The sequence below is a fragment of the Tympanuchus pallidicinctus genome, unplaced genomic scaffold, assembly GCF_026119805.1.
Source record: "Tympanuchus pallidicinctus isolate F22 unplaced genomic scaffold, pur_lepc_1.0 scaffold6, whole genome shotgun sequence".
Lineage (NCBI taxonomy): Eukaryota > Metazoa > Chordata > Aves > Galliformes > Phasianidae > Tympanuchus > Tympanuchus pallidicinctus.
In genome coordinates this window covers 41,190,712-41,216,574 of record NW_026294780.1, presented here as the reverse complement: position 1 = coordinate 41,216,574, position 25,863 = coordinate 41,190,712, and the positions used below count along the sequence as shown (strand labels likewise).

Sequence of the window (25,863 nt, the reverse complement as noted above, 5' to 3'; positions counted from 1 at the left end):
CTTTTGGATTATTACGGTGTTTTGATGATCGTTGTGTGCATAACCAAAATACACTGAGAAACAGGACAACATGATGAATCGACGTGCGTCTGTGGTGGGACATGAGCAAATGAGCAATTCATGAATCACTTTGAACAGACTGGAACACACCCTGTGTGCTGCGGGCATGTGATGACATGGTGTCCTTTGAAACAGCAGCGCTGTGTGCTTTTGGGGCTCACATGAAAGCTGAGCCATGTCGGAGAAGTGGCCTTCAACTCCTCCTTTTCTGTCGCTTCCTAATATGTTATAAACAGCCCCAAATTTTCATTGTAATTTTGGGATGTCATTTAGCTCAGGGAGCCTAATGGCTTGTGTATTGGCTGTTGGCTCAAACTACTGTCAAAACCTGGCTGTATTTCAACAGAAGGCGGATTAAAAATAAGTATGGTGAGATGCATAGGGTGTAAAAAATGAAGGAAATATTCTATAAATGTACGTAGGAGACGTAGCAATTGTCTCACAGGGTTAATTTTAAATACATTGGTACTAGAAAAACTAATGTTGTCAGTGGAGGTGACTTGAATGGCGACAGACCTTAGCCTAGTTGAATGGAGGTAATCGAAACTATCTCACAAGCACTTCTCAGCCACAGCAGCCCCGTTTGGCAGTTGAAGCTGCCTCGCTTGGTTCAATGCATGGCTCTTTCCCCTGCCTTCCATGTGGTTATGTTTTGACCTGCAAACCCACAGACGTAATCCCGTTTTCGGGAAGGCCGGCCGTACCCAAACTGGCGGCTGACGCCAGCTGACTGCTGGAGGTTTGTCTGGCAGCACTCCCTGCAGCTGGGCCCTGCTGGCACCGCTACCGGAACATGAGTAAGCACTGCAAAGTACATCTCTCACAGCTCTCATCCTGAGGACTTTCTATTTCAGATTGACGAAATCCCTGGGAGGGGCAGGCTCGCCTTTTCATCAGGCTAAGAAATAGGGATGTTTTTCTGCAGCATAAGGCCCTTTGTAGTTCTGGGAAGCCTGAGGTGAGGATACCTGCGGCGGTGAAGGCTTTGACTGACGGAGGCGGTGCAGCCACATCCCCAGAGGGGTTCGGGACGAGACCAGCAGGCACGGTGCGGCTGCTGGATTATTGGCTCGGTGGTTGACGAGACGACCTTGGTGGTCTTTTCCACCCTTAACGATTCGATGGCAGTGGGGCGGGGGGAGAGAGGGAGGGAGTTGTTTTGCTGGTCTGTTTGTTAGATACATGAAAAAACACAGCACGAGGCTAATAACAGCTTTGTCGGCGAAACTTTACGTCACACAAAGGAAAAAAAAAACAAAACAAAATGATTTTATTATTAGCTCAGTCGGTGGGCTGGAACCAAAACTCCGACACACCAGCACCCGCCACAGCGCAACCAACTCCCTCACAGCGCCCGCCCCGCGCATGCGCCCCGCGCTGCCCTCCCTCTCGTGCGCCGCTCTATCCCGGCGGTCCTCCAACTCTATGGAAGGGGCGGGAAGGGCGCTTGCCTCTCTAGCGATGGCCGCCCCGGCCCGTCACGCGGAGGGCGGGAGGAGCCTGCGGGGCCGCTCGGTCCCGGCGCATCCCGTCAGGCCACGCGCGCGTGGCTGCGGCCTTGGAGCGTGCTGCGCGGGCGCCGCGGCGGCTCCAGAAGTTTCTTGGGGACGGCGGGCGGTATGGCGGCGGCGGCCGCAGAAACGGCAGCGCGGTGAGCGCCGCGTTCCTTCTTCCCTACCCGCGCGTCCCCGCTTCGCCGCCTCACGGCGTTGTGTTTCTTCGGCAGGTTCTCGGACGCGGATATCGACCGAGATCCGACGGCGGCGGCGCGGGTGAGCAGCGGGACTGCGGAGGGCTGTGGGAGGGACTGTGGGCCCTCACGGGCAGCGCTGTGTGCAGGGGGTGGATCTCCACGCTCCTCACGGTGGGCTGCCCTTTGTGTTGGGCCTGACTCGATACGGGGCTCTTCCGTCACAGCACTCGTGCTGATTAAGGAAAAGCAGAAGTAAAAATCCCCCTCTGTGTGCCGTGTGGATGAAGCAGTTGTCACTTGCGGTTAAATAAACAAGCTTGTCAGAGAAAGGTATTCAGTGTGTTAGCCTTTATTCTGCCGGTGAGTCCCATAATGCAGCGTAGCGTTCTGATGACTTACGTACAGCTTGGAGCTGTACGTGGTGCACCAGGTTTGCTTGCTCTTGGAATCATAGAATGGCCTGGGTTGAAAAAGACCATGGTAATCATCTAGTTTCAACTCCCCCCTGCTATGTGCAGGGTTGCCAACAACCAGACAAGGCTGCCAGAGCCACATCCAGCCTGGCCTTGAATGCCTGAAGGGATGGGGCGTCCGCAACCTCCTTGGGCAACTGGTCTTTCAGCTCATATGATTAATGTTAATAATCTGGATCTTGGCACCCTGTAAGTGGTGCTGTGTCCTACCTGCACGCTTGACAGGACATATGTCCAGTCAGCATGGCATTCCCATGGTGTTCTCACAGCTTGTGATTCCTTTAATTCCTGATGTGCATGCTTTGGCTTCCTGCACCTGGGTCTGATACAACTGGGAGGTCATCATCTGTGTTTAAACAGTGAATTATGTGACTCTGGGCAGCCTGGTCTAGTGGTTGGCAATCCTGCACGTGGCAGGGAGTCGAAACTAGATGATCTTTGAGGTCCTTTTCAACCCAGGCCATTCTATGACTCTTTTATGATTCTGTGATAAAGCCATGAACTTCTTAATGGCTTTTTATGTCATCTTAAAGAAGTACTCTGCTGTGTGGAATAATGCTCTGCAGTGTAAGTAGTGGTGGCTTAGGAGAGAATCAGAAGTGCCTGCTGAAACAAGCTGTCATGTCTTTGTTTTGGTGAAGTGCTCTGTCAAAAGGATGGTGATCCCCTTAAATTCAGGCACGAGTGAGACAGGAGGCTGAGAACACTTTTAATTCATACCAGCTTTTACCATTATTGTAGTCATATATTTGTGGATTTATTGATCACACAGTAAGGGCCTGGAGTGAAGGTAACGTGGCGGCGTCTATTTGAGTCTTTGGGAAGACAGGTCCTGAGCTTGTGTAAGTAACTGCAGCTGATGTCCACCATCTGGAATTCTTAGTGCCAGTCAGCTGTCCTTTGGCTGACTTCTCAAGTCGCTGTGCTGTATGATTTGTTTTGAGGAGAAGTGTCTCGGTAGTTGAACAAGATGTGGTGATTGACAAAAAAGCCAAGCAATGTAAGTTCACCCAGCTGAAAATGCTTGCCTTTGCTTTCCATGAGTGAAGGCTAGTTCTGCAGCTTTTCCTTTGAGGAATTTGTTCCTGCACTGAGTGCTGGTTTTGATCAGTGTTCTTGTTTTCAGAGCAGATCATGGGAGGTTACGTTTAGTCACAGAATGGGTTCTGCTTGTCAGGCACCTGTAGTGTTCAGTGTCAGACTCCTGCTTGGTTTTGAGAGTCAGAAGTAGTACTTCACTTCGCAGTGCTATGTGATCCTGTTGGGTTTCCTCATACTTCTCCTGTCTAGAGTATCTGTATACCATGAATATTTACATAATGATGTCTGTTCTTGAGTGCATTCTTAAACTTAGGGGCCTGTCTGTACAGTTAAATCTAGCGTTGCTTTTTATTGTGCCTGTTTCTGCCTCCTGCTTCTTCAGAGACCTCTGAGGTTTTAGATTTTTGTGCTGTACTTGCACAGAGGTTTGTACATTTTCCATGACACTGATGGAAGTACATTGGAGGAAGCTGTCGTGGCCATGTAGTTCCTAGATGGTGTAAGCGTATAAATGAAAGAGAGCAGGGTACCAGTCTGAATTAAAACAGGCCCTGCTGCTCTTCCTTTTTTCTCTGGCTTGGTGAGATTGAGTTCTAGCAGCTGTGTTGTATCAACATTTATGCAGGCTTGAAGTCTGTATCTTAGCCACCCTCATGCTTGCCAAATTCTGAATAGTGAATTCAGTGAAGTTAGCAAACATAGTAACTGTACTATGGTGACGTAGTGAATTAGATTCAGAAGACCTGCCTTTTGTTCTTGCAAAGACAAGAGCTTTGCTTTCTGCTAGTAGGAGAGCTGGAGACATTCTTTCCAAGTGTGTGTGCGTTGCGTCATTGTGCTTTCATTCTGTTATGCAAAAATAATAAATTCTTCTCTCAGGGAGTATGGTATAACTATTTCAGTCTGCATACCCAGTGATTTTCCTAGCAAGGAACTACATGTTTTCCCGTTGTGCAACAGCGTATCCTGTGAGCCCTGTGCTGCCTGAGTCTTTTGTCCTTGTACTTTTCTTGCTCAGCATGCTTCAGAACAATCTCCCATTCTCAATAGTATCTTATAACATACAATTTCATCACATTACAATGCTTTGAACGTATTATTCCTGCACAGGCATATTGACTAATATATTGATTTCAAATCCCTGGTATTGCAGTGCTTCCCCATCAGAGTTGTGTACAAATCACCATATCACAGAATGGTTGAGGTTGGAAGGGACCACTTAAGGATCATTTAGTCTAAACAAAGCTCTGCTTCAAGCAGGGTCACCTGGAGCACATTGCCCAGGGTGTCACACACACAGCCAGGCATGTCACACAGTGAGGGACTTTTTTCTCAGATGTGCTGAGAATTATAGGAAGGCTTGGGGAACGTACAGCATCACCTGTGCATTAGAATTCCTATTTAAGGCATTGATAATCCCTCCTCTGCAAGGAATGGGTATAACTGGCAGGTTCCTTGTACCCCAAGCTCTGATGTTTAAGCTTTATGGATGAAAACTGATCAGTAGGTAAACACTCATGCTGGTCCAGGACGTTTTTTCTGACATCTTATTGACAGAGCTCAGTAATATATCTTCATGGGGATTTCCAAAGTGCCATTTCATGTTTTTCTGTGTTTCTTCACAGGAACTGACAAGAGCTTTGGAAAAGAGTCCAGATGATGCTGAATATTATTGTCAACGAGCTTATGCCCATATTCTTCTACAGAACTACACTGGTAACATCTTCAGGCAACACTGACAGTCCTCTTACAAGTGTATTATGACACATTCTTTATAGAAGATGACACATCACTAATAACAAAGCTAATTACAAAACTTAGTTTGCTGGTTCTGCAGTTAGGACATGCTTGAAAGTTTTCCTCATCTTTATTTTCTATCTGCAAAACTTGTAGTGAATCTGATACTCTGCAATCCCAGTTTTCTATGTGAGTTTAGCACAGTACTATCTTGGAACATTATTTTCAATAGACTTCTTAGGCAGGTTTTAAGCTTTGTGTTGTAAGCTCTTCCAACCTTATGTGCTTTTTTTGGTAGACACTGAATCCAGCTGTGGTAGGAAGGTGATAATCTGCCACCCAGGTGTCATTTGGTTAACTGAATTAACTCAACAGTTAGCCCAAATTTCCTGTCAATAATCAAACAAAGTAAATAGATAAATGATGGTGATTCACAGTTCAAACCTAAGGATTTGACTAAATGAAAGTCGCTGCTTCATCTTTTGTGGAGCTCTAGAGCTGCTTGAAGACTTTCTCAAGCTGTTATTCAGCCAGTTTGATTTGTGTGCAGGCTAAGGAAGCTGAGGTAGTCCTGATTACATTTTTGAGGCGTACTGAAAGACCTGCATTTCACTGCTTTTTCATCATGTTATAACGATCTTCACCTGTAAACTGACTTTCAACAGATGCAGTTGCAGATGCAAAGAAGTCCCTAGAGCTCAACCCCAGTAATGCTGTAGCACTTCTTAGGAAAGGGTATGTATCGTTTCTGCTGCTCTGACAGTGTTCTGGTGATCTTTAGGACAGTGATAGCATTTGGATTATTGCTCTGTGCAAACTTCTTGCAAGACTGTGAATGAGTAAATTCCATGCCATGCTGCTTGTAACTCCTTTGTAATAAAGCTGTGGTTATAAGATAAAATAGATCTTTTGGTGTGGTTTCTTGTTCCTTTTTTTTTTTTTTTTTTTTTTTTTTGGAGGGAGGGGTGATTATGTTAACATCCAACTATTTAAAAAACAGATTTCATAGTTGATTTAAATTCCAACACGTGGGGATATGGTAATCTTCAGAATGTGGATTAGATTAGAAAGTAATTGCAGTTTCCTTGTGGTTTTTTTTCTTTCTTTGTGTCAGGTTAGGAGAATACCATATCAAAAACTATGCATCTGCTTTAGAGTCTTTCAAAGAGGGACAGAAGTTGGACAGTAAGTATTAAAATTTCCTGTGTGCACAGCTCTCCTTTGCTAATAAGAAATGAAATTAACATTTTTAACTGAAAGCAGAGACCACATTTGTTGTTGCTTTTTATTTTTCTTAAGGCTTAGGAACTAGGTGCCTGATTTGAGATATGTGGACCAGGTCTGGCTTTTGGAGACACTTGTGCAGTTGCTATGTGGAAGTGTAAAACTGCTTAAAAATGCATGTGGAATTCTTAGCCGGTAGTGTGTAGTTTTCTTGCCTTACAAAAGGAGGGTGTTTCCCTGCTTCCCAGAAGTCTTGCAGGTAAATAATGGCAGTGGTGTGGCACTAATTGTCACAGGAAAGTTTCTGAACAGAGTTAGGTGTAGTTGGTATTTTTAGTGGTTAAACTACTGATGGGCTGGCCTTCAGAAGAGCCTGCAGCTTAGTGGGCATTCAGGCTGACAGAATGGATTTCAGCTCTCACTGCTTGACAGAAGCGTGCGTGAGCTCTCTTTATCCTTAAAGTGTTGGCAGTTGGAACTGCACACATGTCATCTGGGGGAGAATTAGAGCTTTCTAATAATATGACTTCCTTCTAGAAGCAGGAAAGAAATAATTCAATGTGGAAAACTTTGGTAGAAAACCCCAGGAAGCATATAACAAAATAATTTCTAAATGATTATAATTCCTTTATCTTTCCTTCTATTCTTCACATCAAGTAAAACTCACCTCATTCAATTCCCTTTTTCAACAGCAGAAGGAAATCTTAAAAGCATCTTGAAAGGTTACACAGAGCAAAGTGCACTACTCTGATAAGCATTGTCATCATCTGGGATCCTTCAGTTATATTATCCATAACAATGGCTGAGACTGAAAGCTTTAGCAAAGATGTAATTACCTTACCTCTCCCAAACAAGTGATCTGCTCCTCTGATCTTAAAGTGCAGTTTGATGGGAGCATAAGCTATTATGGTTCTTCCTGCCAAGTGATTGTACCCTCTGCCACTCTTATGCATTTGTGGAAAACTAAAGAAAAAAGCATATCCATAATAGACATAAAGCCTGCCTGTTTGTTTGGCATTGTTTCGCTGCTTGCCCGATTGAAATGTTTCTGAAGCTTCCCAGCATTTCCTGATTGCTTCCTCCTCTGAAGCTTGCTTCTAATGTCTTCAGCATCACAAAATTCTGTGACCTGTTGTGAGATGAGGGGATTCTTGGAGCCTTTCTTTAAAACACGGATTTTTAGCTTCTGTGTTCTCCAGCTTGCTGGCAAATTCATGCCAGTAACAGAATTTGCTTTTGACGTTCTGTGGAAACGTTTGATGGGTCCCAGGTGAAAATAATTGTGGACATAAGCATTTTGGCAAAACAGTTAACTTCTAGTTAAATGTAGCAAGCATAAAATGAGCAAAGCACAATGGGAAAATTAGCCACGTATGAGTAAGCTGGTGATAAAGAGAGAAGATGTGAGGTGCTGCTGCCAGATAGAGAATTGCTGCAGCAGGGAATTCTGTGCTGGCAAGGCTGGTTTCTTTGCCACACACAAGGGGGCAGAAGTACACCATCACATGCCTCTGTTCCTTGCTGATGGAAGGTCTGCTTTACGTCTTGGGAATGCTAAGGAACACTAATGCTCACTACTTGTGCTTATTGCTGCTCTGGGCCTGTCAGTGCTGCACTGTTCACCTACAGCAAAGATTAATAGGATGTGGTGTGTTACTGAATGTGTGGAATTTTTCTTTCTTAGTTAGGAAGCAGGATCTCAGCCATGAGATTAGATGCATGGGGAGTTGTGGAGTTTGCTGATTTGCCTCATATTGAAAAAGCAATGTGATCTGCAACTCTTCAGCACATGGTGAGGGTTTAGGACAAATCCACATGAGAAATTTCCTTTTTGCTCTGGCCACCTGATTAATTTAGTAAAGATGGAACGTGCCAACTTTGTAAAGAAAATGTCTTCTTATGTGCAAGTGAAGACTAAGTTAGGCTTTCTGAACTGAAAGTTATTCATAATGTTGTTGCTAAGTTGTTGGTGTGAATAATTACTGAGAAGAAAAGAAGTTCTTGCCTCAATTTATGGTGTGTTGGAATGCAGGAAAAGAGGCAGATCCAGGACAGCAGGGCAGGTAACTCTGGATCTTTTTATTGCGTGGCAATCTTGTCATAGGCTGTAGTTAATAAAGAGAATTCTTCAGTTGCTGCCAAGTGCAGATTTGACTCTGTTTCCCTTTGCAGTGGGTGGCAGATGTATAAGGCACACCTGAAAATGTATGCAAGCTGAAAGGGTTGAGGTGTAGAACTGCAATGGAGCCACATTCCATCTTGTGTGCATTTCTCCTGGAACGTCGTGTGGGTTTTCCTTAAGCCCTCTGCAGGGAGGTTGGTTGTGTGAAGTCCCTCAATGTGGATTCCAGCTGTTGTAGAAAGATAGAAGTTGAGCTGTGCTTAGTGGTTGGTCAGTAATGCTGCAGCTATTTATTTTGGGTTTTTTGCATTCCTGACTGTGAAGGGTTTTTCTGGGAATTGTGCTGAATTGATGCACGCTCTGCTGCCTTTTTAGTTGTTTTCCAATGAATTCATTTCTCTGGAGAGCTTCTTCCTAGAATCCTCATGATCTTAACTCTGCTGTGCTTCTGATTTGTGCAGTGAAATTGGCACCTGCTTATTTCCAACATCCCTGAAACTGTAGATGTGCATGTAAAGTATGTGTGAAACCAGCAGGAGAAAATGCCTGGTGTTTGTGCAAACTCACACCAACTGTGGGCTCTCCACAGAACAGAAGGGCCTTTTTTGGTATTTCTCTGGAAAGGCAGCGTGTGATTGTTTGGGAAAAGTAATTTTGAGAGAAGGGAGAAGTGCTTAAATCAGTACTTCTTGCTCTCCGACACGTGGAGTTCAGTTGGAAAGCAATATCATATATGGGTCAGTTGAGAGAGAGGGGAAAAAAAAAAGCCTAGTGTCTTAGAAATTAATTTGAAATTAATTAAGTTGATCAGAGTTAAGTAGTGGAGCTGTATAAAGTACTTAAAAATGAACTGAAATGAATGAGTTTACGTGGAAGTAGTTGGAAATAATACTGTGATTTAATAAATTGGTATGAATTTGGGATGAATTTATTCCTGCTTGGAGTTGAAAGGAACTGTTCTTTATGCAATGTGTGCATTACTTGAAGAGTTGTAATGCTGATGTGTTTGATCTCTTCTAGATGTAGATGACACCTTTACAGTTTGGATTAAAAGATGTGAGGAAACGTTAAACGGTGAGAAAGCACATTTACTTGAGACAGGATTTGATGTGCCCTGTTATTTAAAGCTTGTTTCATTTCTCTCTGAAGGGGTTACAGTTTACTTTGTACTGAAACCAAAGTTTTTATGTTTAAAAGAAGTCATGTTTTCTTATGCCTTGTTTCCCTTGACTATTTATCCTGAACTCTTTAGACTTAGAGGAGTATGTAGTTAAAGTTCAGACAACTGATTTGAACTGTGTCAGCTTGCTTTCTAAATTCAACATTATTTTCTTCGAGAATTGAGAATTTAAGTGGGAAAGAGCAATGAAAATCTGGTGGTTTTCCTCTTTGATTTCATGTGGAGAGTGCCTTTGGGTACTAATTGCTGCTCTGCTGTCTTATGGTGGTATTCAGTGAGTGTGCACACGGCTTCCTTTTATATGTTTCTACAGACTGACACCTCTGGCAGTGAACTTACCTGCAGTGCTTAACTGCCTGCTGGTTTTAATGGGCTGTAGCAGAAGAGCTGCCTCTTTTTTTCCTCCACCTGTTGTGATTTCTCCTCTCTTTCTGTTACTTACTGGAGAATGGGGCAGCAGAAAGGTCAGGTTGCCTAAAAACCAATTGCAGGAGAAACAATTTTCCAAAGATTTTTATCTTTTTAGCAGTGTGCATTACAAGGGAAACAAAGGGAGTTTTTCTTTGGAAAGGCTTGATCTGGGTATTTTAAGAGAAACATTTAGAAGAGGAAATACTGAGCTGCTGTTTACATTCAAGTGTTACAGTGTGTTTAAGGTCATGCCAGTGAATTTGTCTGCTAGGATTCCATCTCACTCACTAGCTGTAGCTACCTGGCATGACATACAGATTTGATGAGAAGTTTGTTCTATATAAGGGATGGTCAAGCTAGCACAGACTTGCAGGAAGTGATTTCCATTCTATTTTTTGCCATGGTGTTGATTTCATTAAATGAAGGTCCATATCCTTTTCTTGTAAGGAAAGGGAAGCAATGCAAAGCTTGTTACTCCTGTTAATTGGAGCATGTTTTGTATTACAGTTGTATCTTTGCACAAGTTGTTTGTTTAAGTGGGTAGCAGGAAGAAAACCTAATTAAAAATAGAGGGTCCTTAAGGCAGCAGATGAAAGGTAGAGCTGGTATGTTTTTAACTTCTGTACTATTGAGGCTGCATAAATGCAGATCGAGTGGAGCCAGTGAAGAAAGGTAAAGTAAAAGTTGGGTTCACTTTGTTCTGACCATGCATCTTTTTTTGCTTCTTTTTTTTTCCTGCAGGATCACAGACAGAAGTGGTAAGGTGTTTTCCTTAATGTTGTTTTGAATTTTGTCTCAAACGTGCTTGTAGAATTCAGTGGCTTCTTACAGCTTGAAAAACGTAGGAATGACATACAAGTCTGGAAATTATTGTGCACTCACTCCAGTTTTAACTTGCAGTCTGTGGCCTAATAAAAAAATCAGCTCATCTTGTCAATGCTAACTCACTTATGACTGCTAGATGTTTTCTCTGGTAGCTCACAAGTGGATTTTGCAGACTTTGTTTTCAGCTTGCTTTTTTTTTTTTTTTTTCAGACAAGTATATTTCCCCTTTTAATTGGCAATCTTCAAAAGAAATGTCAAAATGGACTTTTTGAAAGAAAAATAGTCTTTGTGCCATTGTTTTTTAATACCTGAGTAATAGGATAGGGGGAGAAAATGTACAAAAATAAGGTGGGTGTATATAAAGACATATGATTTAAAGGGATTTTATGTTTAAAAACTGTGCCATTCGTTCTCAGACCTATTTCAGGCTTCCTTTGTGACTCATAGATGAGCAACACAGCTGCTGTGTGTCTTTCAGGTGTACTTTTTAGCCAGGAAAGAAAGAAATTAAGGCTGATCTGGTTGTTAGCTATCAAACGTGTGGCCTGTGTGTTGTGAGATGCACTGAGTGTGTGCACTGTCAGTCTGTAAATTGTAACTCTTAAAGTCTGGCACAAACATAGAGGGAAGAATCTCATCTTCCTTTCATCAGTTAATGCACACACAGAAGAAAAGCCATCAGTATGGAAGTGCTTTGTATCTTTGTTCTTGTCTATGTCTGGTACACTGATGTCTGTTCTTTTACACTGATGCCACTTTCTTCCCAATGCAATATGCTTCGTCTAGAATACACAACAGCAGCCTCTGTCAGCCAAGATCAAGTAAGTTGACTTCAGCTTTGCTGTGAGAACCAAAATAATTGTCTTAACTGTTCTTTGCTGGCTTGGGGATTGGAGATGCAAGATAATGACTGCAAAAATTCTGTAGACTGCCCCTTTGTGAAGTTCCTAAGTGAACTGTTTCTCAAACAATGTCATTGATTTTGTTCTTGCTGGGGGAGCGTGGAATGGAGTAGACATTTTAGCTTCTGTTTCTGATTTTTCATTATCAGCTTAATTCAAAGACTTGCTCATGGTGCCTAGTGTAAGTAATGATTTTGAGATGCTTTTCAGATCCTGGAGTAAAAAATGCTATTTAATTTATTGAAGGCAGAGCTATAATGTGAATTGGTTAAGGTGACCCAATTTTCATAAATTCCTCAATTAACCATTTTTCTGTTCTTTAAGTACATGTCAAACCTGTGACTGCTGTGTGGAAGGACACTGTTCTCCTCCCTGCCTTGAGCTATGCAGTATAATATTCCAGCTTTTGTGGGAACTGTGTATTCCAGGGGAGTTCTGGGGTTTTTTTTTTAGCTTGTTTTTGCTTTTAAACATCTCCTTAGAGGCATTTTTTCCTTTTTTTTTTTTTTCTTTTTAAGGTATGACTGGTACCAAACAGAATCTCAAGTAATTGTGACTGTAATGATCAAGAATGCTCAGAAGGATGGTGTCAGAGTGCAGTTCTCAGAGAAAGAGGTGATTTATGTTGATTATTGAGAAGCATCCCTAGATTCCACGAGATGTGTTTCTACCAAATGGTGTTCACTTCTATGAAAAGCATGAAGAAATGCCAGAAGCTGTCTTCAGCTTGGGCATTTTTACATAGTTACACTGTAGTTATCTGTGTGCAGAATCAAGTGAACTGGGTGCTCTTGCTACAGTGAGGTCCTTAGGACTTGCACACAACTTGCAGTGTGACACAGGTGCTGCAGAGGGAGCATCTGCTTTTCAGCTGCTTGCCTGTTGGAGGAAGTGATCTGGAGTTCATGTGTTTGAGTGTATCTCTGTCCATTCCTATTCCAGATGCACGAGAGTAGTTGTGAATAAATAATTTTAGGATGATAACAGAAAAGCAACATCTTGGTGGGTTCATTTTGATTATTTTTTTTTTTTTGGTATTTCTGAAACTGTCCATTGTAGCAAAGCATGCATTTCATGGAAGAGTGGTGATCTCTGTAATGCCATACTCAGTACGATGACATTTGTGTTTAATTAAGGGTAAGCACTGAAGAGATAGGTTCTTCTTCCCAGCTAAGTTGGTGCTTGGTGAACCATAGAAGTATTTGGTTGCTGCTGTAGTCTTTAATGCGTGGCAAGTGCTCACACAGTTTTAACATTGCTTGCATGAATTAGAAGGGAAGTTGCAAATTGCTTCATGTTCCATTGTTAATATGTTGATACTTCGTTTGCTATAATTCTTTCCCTAAAAAATGCAGATCAAGCTGACAAGATAATAGGCTTTTTAAGTACTTGCTGGCTAAAACAAATGAATAGATTTCAATTCTGTAGTGTACTTTCGAACACCTTGTTGAATAATGCAGTAATGTAGGGGTGTTGTCTGAAATTTTGATGCCTTATGTTTTAAGTATCGTAGTAAAGGATCATTAATCACTTGATCTTGATGTCAAAAGACAATTCTTTACTCCAAAATGAATAACTGCTCTCAAAGGTGACCAGAGATGTGTTTCCAACTGTTGACAGATGAATGCATCGGTGAGGCTTCCATCAGGTGAAGACTACAACTTAAAGCTTGTTCTTCTTCATTCTATAGTGCCAGAGCAAAGTACGTTTAAAGTGCTTTCAACAAAGGTAAGCTCTTAATGTTACTTATTTCTGTTCCTGATCCCTTGTCATGGCTCATTGCAACAGCTGTAACATTTTGCTCTTCCCATAGGATTACCTTTCTTTCAGGGGTGCTTTTTGGTCGGTAGAAGGTGTTCTAAACTCGTGCAAATGTTAGAAATAGTGATGTGATGGTACTTAGTGAAATGCAAATCAGTTATGTTGAGGATGCTTTTGACAGTTGCTGTTAAAAGATGCCTGTGGCCCTAACCTGTACAATTCAGGTATTTAGAAAGTATGAACTGCTTGTTACTAAACTTCTAGGAATCCATATTTTGTTACAGAGTACTGTCATCTTTTTCTGCCTAAGAAATAAATGTCAGAGCTTGAGAACTGCAGTGTTGAAATAATTCTTGACCCTTTCATGATCTCTCCTGCTGGTAGGATTTACACATAGTGTTAAGTTGTTCTTGGCCTTTCATGAGCCTGTATATACTCAGTGCTATTTCTGGCAGCAGTGCTTGCTAGACACCTGGAAGTTGCATGAGGAGGGAGAAGGCTTTCACCTGAGCTTTTTTCCTCTGTACTACAGGTAACATAAGAAGCTGGCAGATTTTGTATAACATATATTGTTGGTATATTACATATACATTGTCCACAGAGCCAAGTCTGAACCTCTGAAGCACGAAAGTATCAAAACCATGTATTCCTTCTGTATCAGCAGTGGCTCTACAAAGCTTTTTAAAGTTTCATGGCTTTCTCGTGTTCTGTTTTACCTGCTCCCTGCTGAAAAAGGTACCTGCAGTAACTTTGCATGCTCTCAGGAAGAGGAACATCGAGGCAATAACAAAGCTTTGTGGAAATCCTGGCCTGGTTTCTCTGCTCATCACACTAAGGAAGCTGAGCAGGCTGTGTGGTTGAATCACATGAGCTCTTATGCCGAGGGAAATGAACAGGGAGCTCAAAGTATGTAGAAAGTCTGTTATTTCATTATTATGTATATAAACTGAAGTAGAATGGATACAGACCCTGTTCATATGAGTAATTGTGAGGTTCTATTTGCCTTGTATTCCTATCTAGTTTCTGTTATACTTTTCATGTGTCTTGAAATTTGCCACTGCTTTTGTGAAGTGTCAGGCATGCATTTCAGCACTCTTGGGAGCAAATATGATTTTGTCTTCCTGTGCTGCCATCTCTAGCCTGGATTAGTTGTTCTGGAGCTGAATAACCTCTGATTGTCTCAAGTCTGGCTCAGACCATTATTCTCAAAGTGGTATAAAAGCTTTTGTTGTTCAAACAGTGTCTGAATTTTTCTGCATTTATGTCCCAGTATTGCTGTTCCTATGTAATTTGGAGTGAGTGGTTTTAAGGCAGAGCAGGATAAGAGCAAATGCAGGAGGTGTTCCTACAGGTGAAGTCTACACTTTAAGATGTACTTCCTCTCCTGGCAAAGGATAGCATTGGGAAAAGTACAGTGAAGGAATACAGGCTTGAGTGATACCTCTGATAGTTCTGGTTCTGACCAGCAGGTGGAGTCTGAATTAAAAACGTTCAAAGCAGATCTGCATTAAAGATGCTTAAGCATGCCAGGTCTTCTTTAAAGGCTTAAAATATTTTGCTTTAACAAACATCAAATGCTTTAAGAGAACAATGCAGCATCAGTGCTTGTCTGAGTACTGGAAATGGAGATTTTGTTGCAGCAGTTTCGTGTATGTACTTTGTTCTTGTGGGCAGCATGGAAAATACATAGCAGTTACTTTGAATAATGCAAACACTGTACTACATCCGATTCTTTGTTAGTTAATATTATTCCTCAAAGTTGTTAATAAACTGGAGATGTCGAACCTGCAGTGTAGACGTATGAAGGCTGCTGATTTGCAAGATCTTACATACTTGAATCCTCCTGCATCACTGATATTATCTGAAGCTGTCGTGGTTTTCCATTTTGAAGTGATGTGTGAGTTATAGCAGAGGCTGGGAGACTGGCCTGCGAGACATCAGGGTGTGTGGAATTTAGAGATAACACTCGACATACATCTGAACAGCCAGGATGAAAGAGATAGCTGATCATGAAAAGTTATCAGCAATTTAGGTGGATGTTTAAAGACTATTAAACATGCTTCCTTCTTCCAAGTGAGCTCAGAGCAATGGGATCTGTTGCAGCCACCTCAGCTTTATGTACATTGATTCCTTTGTAGTGTGGTGTACTGAACCAAGCAGCTTGGCTGTAGACAAGGGATTAGTTCAGTCAGAATCGTCTCTGATCTCATGGACCGAGGCCTCGTTAGCAATGGGAGCAAGTTAGGAATGCTCCTGGAACAGGTCTTCTGGTTTTCACCTGGGAGGAGTTCTGGTCACATACTCCTAGCTGGTTTTCCAGCATGAATCAAGATGGTAAAGGAATATGAAGAGAAACTCACTTCAAAAGCATGTTCTCCATTGCACTGAAAATCAGAATCTTTCCTCTTTCCCTGGGAGTTCCTGTCCTATCTTTTTTCTTTCTCATTCCAAATGAAAACCTGTCACCAAACTGAAACAAAATCCCACCCGGTAATATTCTCCAGACTGAGCCAAGAGTGGAAGGAGTACCCCAGAGTGTATGCTAGCACATGTATATCACAGCTAAATGTGACTGAAAAGACTCTCAGGAGGAATGGCATTAGAAGGCTGTATTTTGGAGGACTGTCATGTCTTGATGACAGTTACAAACGTAGTGAAGTCTCTTCATCTTGCTGCATGCTTGAAGGCTAGCTGATGAGTAGAGAGGGATGAGGTTATTTTTAGTGCTGCTGATAACATGCCTGAGAGATGGATACTGAAGCCAGAAGGGTAAGTGTAGATAGTGATTAAGATGCTGCTGGAAAAAAAATCATTCTTGTGTTTGCAGCCCCTTTCAGCAGTGGCTTCTTTGCACTCCCACAACTGTTGGGAGCCTGAGTCCAGCAGGATCCTGCTGAGATGGTTTTATGACTTACAGTGGTCAATGGCTTCACCTTTTCAATGAGCTTAACCTTGCCACAGCTTTCTCATAGTAATTTTGTGATCTACTTTGTATCAGGAAGAATCCTGTGCACTTGGAATAGATTGTGGCTCCTTCCTGCCTCTCCCAGTCTAGATTGCTGCAGGACAGTGACTGCAGGATTGCTCCACCAATGTCTTGCTCTCTGATTTGTCTGTAACCATAGCATGTGAGATTCTGGTTAAATCAAGTGAGTAGAAGCTTCTGAGGAAGTTGTGCTTTCATGGAGTAGAAGCAGTTTTCCTGTAGTTTAATAATTTCAGATAATCATAGAATGGCCTGGGTTGAAAAGGACAACAATGATCATCTAGTTTCAACCCCCTGCTATGTGGGGGTTGAAATGCAGGGTCACCAACCAGCAGACCAGGCTGCCCAGAGCCACATCCAGCCTGGCCTTGAATGCCTCCAGGGATGGAGCATCCACAGCCTCCTTGGGCTCCTGTTCCAGTGCTTCACCACTTTCTGTGTGAAAAACTTCCTCCTCAAAGGAAGAATACCTGGATGTGTTCACAGTGCTTTATTTTGTATCACTGCTTTGAATGTGAGCCACATTGCCACTAGGATATTGAAAGTCTTCACTGGGCAATGAACAATCAGCTCTTTTCAGCTAAATGAGGAATACACAGTCAGGTTTAACAGTGGGTAGACTTACCAACTTTGAGTTTCACTTAACCTGTTAGAACTAATAAACGTAATGGGTAGAGTTTGAAACGATGAAACTGGCAAATGGTAAAGCCATCCTGCATGTTTTGGTAGCTTAGGGAAGCTGGAAGTGGATCTCTCAATGCTGATTAAAATTCAGCATTGCTTGGCAAAAAAAGCATGTAGGTAGGTCTGTTTTAATCACTGTCTTCGGTCGTGTTCAGGTGTTGGCTGAGGTGGCAAGAACTGTAAACTGTACCTGCATGCTGCGGTCAGCGTCTGACAAAGGTACACTGGTGGTGCTACTTGGCTTTTTAACTTATTTCCAGCAGAGGGAGCCAAAATGTAAAGGCTGGAACGAGTCTGCTCTTAATAAGTGTGTGCAGCTATCCTCATGTTCCCTTCATAAAAGGAAAACAACATAAAAACTGGAAATGATGGATTGAATATATTGAAAGTGAAGTTAGCTGATTTATCTCTGTCCAGCAAAATGACAGGGAAGTATAAATGCACAAATAGTGCAAAGGAGGACAAATATGTGCTTTTAGCATGTGTCCCTGTGCTCCTGAAGGAAACTGTTGCTGTCTGTTCTTCACCTTTGTCTTGCATCTGCAAGTAGTCTCAGCGCAACTTCTGTATATCATTTAATTTTTAGTGGTTTGGACTCTGTGCAAACAATGGCCTGCAGCAGTTTAGAAACATTTGAAAAAAGTGGTAAGAATCAGTTTCTTGACCCCAAAACTTTCCTTTAATTGGACATCAAAGATCTGCTGCAAGCACAGGAGGGGTTACAAACCCTCAGCATTTTTTCACAGTTGACATTTGCGACTTAATAGAGAGGTCTGAGGTAGGAGCATGCTCTCAGCTGCTTCATGCCAAGAATATGGTTCTGTGCATCAGTGGAATTTTTCTTTTCCTCAAATCAGCATTTTGCAATGCAAACCTTGAAATACCCCGAGCAGCTTTACTGAAAAAGGACGCTGCCTTGTGTGTAGAGGAAAGGGCAAAAATGAAACATCCTTGTGAATGCAGATGGGTGTGGGGCAGATCTAAACTTCTTCATGTTGAGGAATGTATTTTAAACAAGCATGTAAGTCAATGTCCATGCTTTATGTAAGTGTATAAAGAGAAGGTTTATGTAAGAAATTTTCCTCTTGTCTTGAGAGAAGGTAGGTATAAGACCAACAGGCATATGAATGGTTATGTACATGTACGTGGACGTGGCAAAGAGCTTTGGGCTACAGATGTTCTGGGCTGCATTAGAAGAGGGGTGGCCAGCAGGGAGAGGGAGGTGTTTGTTCCCCTCTACTCAGCTCTTGTGAGGCCCCACCTGAAGTACTGCATCCAGGCCTGGGGCCCCAGTACAGGAAGGACGTGGAGCTCTTGGAGCAGGTCCAGAGGAGGGCACGAAGATGATCAGAGGGCTGGAGCATCTCTACTGTGAGGAAAGGTTGAGAGAACTGGGATTATTTAGTCTGGAAACGAGAGGCTCTGGAGAGACTTTGTTGTGGCTTTCTTCAATACTTAAAGGGAGCATATAAACAGGAAAGGGAACGGCTGTTTATGAGGGTGGGTAGTGATAAGACAAGGGGGAATGGTTTTAAACTAGGACAGAGGAGGTTTGGGTTAGATGTTAGCAGGAAGTTTTTCACACAGAGGGTGGTGACGCACTGGAACAGGTTGCCCAAGGAGGCTGTGGATGCCCCATCCCTGGAGGCATTCAAGGCCAGGCTGGATGTGGCTCTGGGCAGCCTGGTCTGCTGGTTGGCGACCCTGCCCATAGCAGGGGGTTGAAACCAGATGAGCATTGTGGGCCTTTTCAACCCAGGCCATTCTATGATTCTGTGATATGATTTAAAACTCACAGCTAGAGCAAAACAATCAGTAGTTCAGTAATAAACATCAGGAGTTAATAACTAAGGAGTTGATTGGAATAACTAGCTCCAATAACTAGGGAGTTGATTGGAAAGCCTGATTTCTTATTTTCGTGTGTTAAATATAGAAAACATCAGAATTTAAAAAGATATTTTTCATACATTTTAAAATCAGTGTCTGAGCTGTTGCTCTAGCTCTGCCAGGTTTGATTTCCTTCATCCGTCTGATCAGAGCTCGACACAAATTTTCCAAGCAAACTTTTCCTTAGCATGAATTGTAGAATAGAAGATGCTTTAAAAGTTAGAATAAATCTCTCACAACTTGTCAGCACGTACCAGAATTTTCTTTTTAAAAGAATTTTGGTCATTTTTACGTATGTCATCTGAACTGGTGAAGAAGGACACTGTTGTAGTAGAGCTATCAGGGTGGTCAGTGGCTGCAAGCCGTGAGCTACAAGGAGAGGCTGTTCAACCTGAAGCAGAAAAGCTGAGGGGAGGAAATCTTCCTGCCTAGAAGGACAGCATAAAGAAGATGGGGCCAGACTTCTTTCAGAGCTCTGTGGTTATAAGAGGGAGGGTGGGTGGCTGCAGATGGGTGTAAGGCTTCATTCTTTTTGCATTGTCCTTTGCTTTGTATTTCTGACAAATGCACCTTCGGAGCTTCTTTGCTTCTGTTGCATTCATTGACTGACTTTCAGTAAGGATTAACTATGAAAACAGGATGTGGGCTCAGTGTAGCTGTGCATTGTATCGTAAATGTATAGTGAGCTTGAATTTGTAGCATAACCAGGACCTGTGTATAACTTAAGCTTTGTGCACTTAAAGGTTTTGAACCTTTTTTTGCGTTCTATTTGGTTACAGGTTTTTAAAGCAGCATTTGATTAAGTGGTTAACAACCAGAGCCAGCTTCTTAAACTGACGTGCAAAGCATTTAATTTATGGTGAATTTTTCCTGTCTTATTCTAAAGCTGGCATGAGGCGCACAGGCATATGTTTAATGAAATATAAATGTTAAATCAAAGGAGCTGGCAAAACACTGAGATGTATTTCTCTTGCCTGGGTGCTGAATCTTTTTCAAGGGAGCAAAAAAAGCTAACAGTACCTATGTGGTAGGTGTGACACAAATGATGTTACTTGTCTATGTGAAAGCTATCAATATCTGCTTGCAAACGTTCATGAAAATGCATATGTTGCCATTTGTGCACATAATTGGGACTCACAAAGTTGTTTCTCCTTAGATCAAGTAAAGCAGAAATAGGCATCTTCACAAGCAGGATTTTATAGCTTTATTTTTGAAAGACCTGGTTGTATAATGGCATACAGCTAATGATCCCTAGTTTTGCTCCTGCCTGCCACTTCCCCTAATGGGTGAGTTGAATGGAAGTAGATGGAGTAGACGAGAAAAGGCTTAGGTCATAAAAGTCTTCTGTCTCAGTCTTTCAGCTCAATACACTTAGTTTGGCAGTGTTGAAATGGTTTAGATTTAAGGAATCTGTATCTTACACTGGGAATTAGTTTGTAGCATTTCTCTTCCTTGGGGATGTTTGCCATACAGTACTGACTCAGGGCCGCTTTCAGAGAGGAAAGTGTACCAAGGAGCAGATTAAAAAAGGAGAGAGGGATTATTGGAACAGCAGAAGTATAAAGATTTTTTCTTAAATGTGTGGGCAGAGTCCTCTGAGTAGCCAAAGGGATCTTTGAGGAGGGCTGTACTCTGCAAAGTCTGTATTTAGAGGTCTGTGTTCAGTATTTTGCTGCATTCGAAATCGTTCTTGGTACAGATGATGTAGCCTGTGTTTGAAATATTGAAATATGTTGATGAAACCCCGAAACACAAGGATAAGATGAGATAGCAAAAGAGGAAGCAGACAGAAGGAAAGTGGAAGTGGCATAGGTTTGAGCAGGTTCAGTACTGAAAATGTGCTGGGTTTTGTTCTTGTCATCACAGGCTGTTCAGTGGAGATGTGCTGGTAGTCAGAATATAAAAATCTTGCTGTTAAGGCCTCCTCAGCATAAATGTGCAGCTGAGTTGATAATGGCTTGTGCAACTTGAGAAGAGTTGTGTAGGAAGTGGAGGATAGACAGGTGGTTTTAAATTAAGACTTAGTGTCTCACTGCTAACCAATTAGTGCCTTTGTAAGTGGCTAATTAGCTTAAATGTTGGATTTGTAAGATCCAAATCCAATAAAAAAAACAACCAAACAAGCTGGTAGTTCCGGTGTGGAGCTACTAATCTTACATGTAGATCCATAAAAATATTTTAGCTTCCTTGTGTTAATTGCAGAGAATTAAATTTGTGAGTATCAGAGATGAGCTTCACAGTTGTAATTTCCAAAGTGGTTTTAGAAGAGTCCAGTGAAGGAAGCTTTGCTGGCTCTGTTTAATGAAGAGTAATCATTGGCACAGCCTGAGTGCTGCTTCTGCACAGTTACAACAGGAATCTGTGTTCATACAGATTGCAGTATGACACACTGGAATGTGGGATTTCTTCAGGTATAGAATCATGGAATGGCCTGGGTTGAAAAGGACCACAATGATCATCTGGTTTCAACCCCCCTGCTGCGTGCAGGGTTGCCAACCAGCAGACCAGGCTGCCCAGAGCCACATCCAGCCTGGCCTTGTATGGCAGGTTGATCAAATAGAGTAATACATTATGTTTATTTGTTGGTTTATTTCAGTTCTGTGACATATTTCACTGTTTTTAAGATCAATATCACGATGCTTAATTTGCAACATCACTGAAAACGTTTGAAATTCAGACAGGAGGAGTGAGGAACTCAGCTCTGTGTTGTTGTTGTTGGACTTATATAAAAGCAAAACAAAAAAACCCACCACAACTGGAACTCCATCCTATTTTGAAGGGCGTTCATCCTATGCTTTATGTCTTCTTGTTGTTCTCAGTGCAAGGTAGTGGTAGGAAATGCGTACTTAAACTTGACAAGGAATTGGTAGCTTCCCAAATTAAAAAAAAATGGAGCAACAGCAATGAAAAAATGCAGCATGATTGCAAATATGACAGTTTGGAAGTGAAAATAGCTCTTTATTTTTATAAGGCGTCTTGGGCTGTGGCTTATCAGTGACTGATTTGAGGAATGGATGACGTGCAGTTCACATTTCAGATGAACGTGCTGCTGTGCCGCTGGGATCCTTCGGGTTAGCTTTTACAGAGCTGCCTTTGTTCTTGGGTCTGCAGGGATCTCCAGGTTACAGTGGCTTTAGGAAGAGCTAAGAGTTCTCTTATGGTAAGCTGTGCAGAAATGAGGAGCTGCTGAGGTTTAGCAGACGCAGATTTAAGTCAATTGATAACGACGTAGGAACTTTGATGTTGTCTGAAGTGAGTTTGCCACCTGAAAGTGACACTACAGAGTCCTTCTTTTGCAGAGTTTGTTTTGCAGCTGTTATCCTATGACTGAAGGTTAAGGATAATTGTGGAAGGACTGTTTCCATGTGGTCGTCTAAAGGGGTTGTGCGTAGTTGTGAATAGAGGCATGGCATGCTTCACTGAATTGTGTTTCTTCTGTGATAATTACAACCACATCCACTTTTAATTACCTGTCTGTCAATGAATACTAGTCAGTTTTCTCTTGCAGCAGTGTGTTCATTGAACCAAATGAATACAGCTTCTGCACATCTCTACTGGAAGGATCAGCACAGTTCCTGGGTGTTTCTCTGGCTTGTATAGTATACAACAAATACAGTATACATACTTTTTTTGGAGGGTGAAAATTAAACCTAGCACTTGGATTTTACAATCATTCGAAAGTTCTGCTTAATTACTAGAGCTGATTGGTAATAAACAGATACTGAAATGTACTTTGGTGCCTGGCAGTGTAGAGATGTTGTGATCTATCATTACTTCTGGGGTGCCATAATTTAGAGAAAGAATCGAGCAAATTGTAAGCATCAGAAAGTAATGCTGAAAAAAAAAAGAAAGGGTGAAATTCTGATGTGGCTGCTTAGTTCTTGTATCAGAGCTTAGTTGACAAGTCATTTAAGTCTCACAACTTCATCTGGTATGGTAAGCCTATCTTTTTTTGCAATGCAGGCTTTGCAATAGACATTGTTTCTAAACCAAATGTAATTATTTTCTTACTGTTACAAAATCCAACTAATTTGGAATCATCTGTCTAATCAGTTTGTCATCTGGATGAATTTTCTTCATTATTTCATGTTATGTAGGTTGAAATAAAAATGAAGAAACCAGAAGCTATAAGATGGGAAAAACTGGAGGGACAGGGAGATTCTCTGAAGTTAAAGCAGTTTATACCAGGTTTGTTATCTGAATTTAGCATTAAGAGTTTTATTTTTGTGAAGTTATTTTCAGATATGAACAACTGGTGTGTTAAAAGTTTTCAGTAAAATTTGTCCCATATTTACAATGAAAAGCCTCACAGTCTTGTTTTTACTGGAAGAAAATGACAGAAATAGTCTGCAGGGCATTACTAAAATTCATTTATGGAATTTAGTCATAACTTCTGTTAATCTGATGAATTGTTGAGGATGTATGCTTGTCCTTAATTCCTCTAGGCTTTTACCTGTTCGGATGTTTATTCCTGTCACTGTTTAGAAGTTCTTTGTGTTGTTGTGCTTATATTATTACTTAAATAATTAGCATTATTTACCAAAGTATTCTGCCTCTCTAGAAAAGTAACCCTTGTGCAGTGTTTCAAAACTGATTAATAGCCCATCTTGGAATGAATCACATTCAACTTTATTATGTCAGACTCACTTGATGCGCACACGTCTGTTCTGCAAACTGCAGCTTTAAAAGTCTGTAGAAAATGCTTAGTTAACTGACACTTCCATTTTTCAGACACCCAGCACTTATATCCATCATCCTCTCACTACACGAGGAACTGGGACAAACTGGTAGTCGAAATCAAAGAAGAAGAAAAGAATGAAAAGCTAGAAGGAGATGCTGCTTTAAATAAACTTTTCCAGCAGATCTATTCAGATGGTACTGATGAAGTGAAACGTGCCATGAACAAATCGTTTGTAAGTCTTCACCCTTTTTCTCTGAAGAAATGTGTGTGTTTTGCACAGTGTCACGTTGTACTGAGCTTTGCATGCATCAGAAAAGGCTTCTATTCAGCAAGACCCTGAGCCTGCAATAAATGGCACTGGTTCAGTGGGAGATGTTGATGTAACAGGTTTCAATGGAAGATTGTGCTTTGTTGTTGGTTTCTTTGTTTCAGTTACTGTTAGTAGAGGGAATGTAGTTTTTGGTTCCTAGAGAGCTTTTCTTGTTACTCAGGATGAAAGAATCAAATTTCTCTTAGTTCTTTGTATGTACAGTTTGCAAGAATGTGAGCAACCCTCTGAAAGCGTCCTGTTAATTAATTTCTCCTTATATCCAGTACTGATAACAAGTACTTTTTAGGCTGAAGATTATGGACTGATGACTGTCAGACTTCATTCAACAAAAATGTACAAAATTTCAGTGTAAATTGCTTCTACATCAAGTTTAAACTCTTCAGGTTTCTTCAGAGTTTGAAATCTGCTGTGACTTGTGTATTCATAGAATTCCTGTAGCAAACTAAACAAATGTTTTCTCGTGTTGCAGATGGAGTCTGGAGGCACAGTTCTGAGCACCAACTGGTCAGATGTTGGTAAAAGGAAGGTAGAAGTAAATCCTCCTGATGATATGGAATGGAAGAAATACTAATCCTGTTTTTAATCTTTTACCATCTGTGTTGCCATAGTCCTGTACTGGCCACTGTATATGAACATAGCATTCTTGGATCCGAAGCACTGAAATGTTCCCTTGGGAACAGGAATTGTCTTTACAATTTGCGTGCTTTACAAATTTCTTCATCTGCAGATGTTAAAGATGTGTTCAAGAGTGGAATCCTGTTTTCATCACCTCTGTCAAATTTTTGGAAATTGAGTCAAATGCAATCTAAATTTTCTACCACCTTTATCAGCTCTTCTCTTTGGGGATGGGATGATCTCTAATGGGCTGTTGAGGATCGCTGCCTTACGCCTGATATTTCTGTTCAATAACTTATTAGATCTTGGCAACTTTGGGTAAAAATACAACAACAATGTTAAAATTGTTTGCTCTTTAACTCTGCTAAATAAAACTGTAAATACAACTTTATATAAGAAGCTTCTTCATTTTTTTTTTTTGTATTCTTGGTTTTTGATGAATGGGAATCTTAGCAGATAGCTAAGAAAGTAAATACAGTACTTAAAAAAAAAATAGCTTGTAGGAGACCAAACTCCTAATTTTGTAAGAACAAAATTGTTGTTCTTGGTGCAGATAAAAATTAAAGAATATTAAATCCACCTGGGTGAGTAGATTGGACTGCAGGCCAATGTGATACAAGTCAGCTGGAAATTAGTATGCTCAGGATCCTTCACATTTTAGAGAGGAGTGTATGCATCTATCAGCGTGCAGTAATGAGTTGTTTCTACCAGTGCAGTTTCCTCCTAATTGGTTATCAGAGTTTGAATAATGGCATTTCCAAACAAGAGAGCTAAGAAACTTAAGTATTTCTCTGTCTTTACCTCCTGGATGCAGGTTTACAATGGCCTGCTTATTTGGAGATGGTCAAAAACCTGTTGGACAGCTGGATTTAGGTGTCCCTGGTTGAGCAGGGGTCGGACTGGGTGACCTCCAGAGCCTCTTTCAGCATCAGTCATGCTGTGGTTCTTTGAAAGCAGGGGATATGGGTTACAAAACTGTGGTAGTGATGCTTGTTCTACATCCCACTGTTGGGAGTTCAGGAACACGAATATTCTGGTATTCCAGAAGTAGATGTCACTTGCTAATATTGGCAGCTATGTGAAAGCCACCTCATTCCTTGCTCTAATCATTGGTGCTGGTTTAAATTCATGGCTGTTTTTCCTTGCATTCCTGATAATGTGTGTGTGTGTGTGTGTATAGAGAGAGACACAGTTGTTTTAATAGAATGAGTAAAGCTTATGGCTGTTCAAGTAATAAATGGATGTAAAAG

The 25,863-nt window shown here is 41.5% G+C and overlaps 1 protein-coding gene across 1 annotated transcript; it reads left to right on the top strand.

Moving 5' to 3' along the window:
- Positions 1-1,581: 1,581 nt before the first annotated feature.
- Positions 1,582-24,999, top strand: SUGT1 (SGT1 homolog, MIS12 kinetochore complex assembly cochaperone). Its single transcript, XM_052705640.1, has 13 exons — positions 1,582-1,711; positions 1,787-1,832; positions 4,893-4,983; positions 5,670-5,739; positions 6,119-6,189; positions 9,371-9,424; positions 10,683-10,699; positions 11,553-11,587; positions 12,187-12,283; positions 13,289-13,396; positions 23,084-23,174; positions 23,718-23,899; positions 24,468-24,999. The coding sequence occupies exons 1-13, from the start codon at positions 1,680-1,682 to the stop codon at positions 24,567-24,569; spliced, it is 996 nt and encodes a 331-aa protein (XP_052561600.1). The 5' UTR covers positions 1,582-1,679; the 3' UTR covers positions 24,570-24,999.
- Positions 25,000-25,863: the final 864 nt, after the last annotated feature.

Coding starts and splice junctions, on each gene's coding strand:
- SUGT1 (XM_052705640.1), top strand. CDS start 1,680: ATGGCGGCGGCGGCCGCAGAAACGGCAGCGCG. Junction 5,740..6,118: donor GTAGCACTTCTTAGGAAAGG/GTATGTATCGTT, acceptor TCTTTGTGTCAG/GTTAGGAGAATACCATATCA. Junction 6,190..9,370: donor AGAGGGACAGAAGTTGGACA/GTAAGTATTAAA, acceptor GATCTCTTCTAG/ATGTAGATGACACCTTTACA.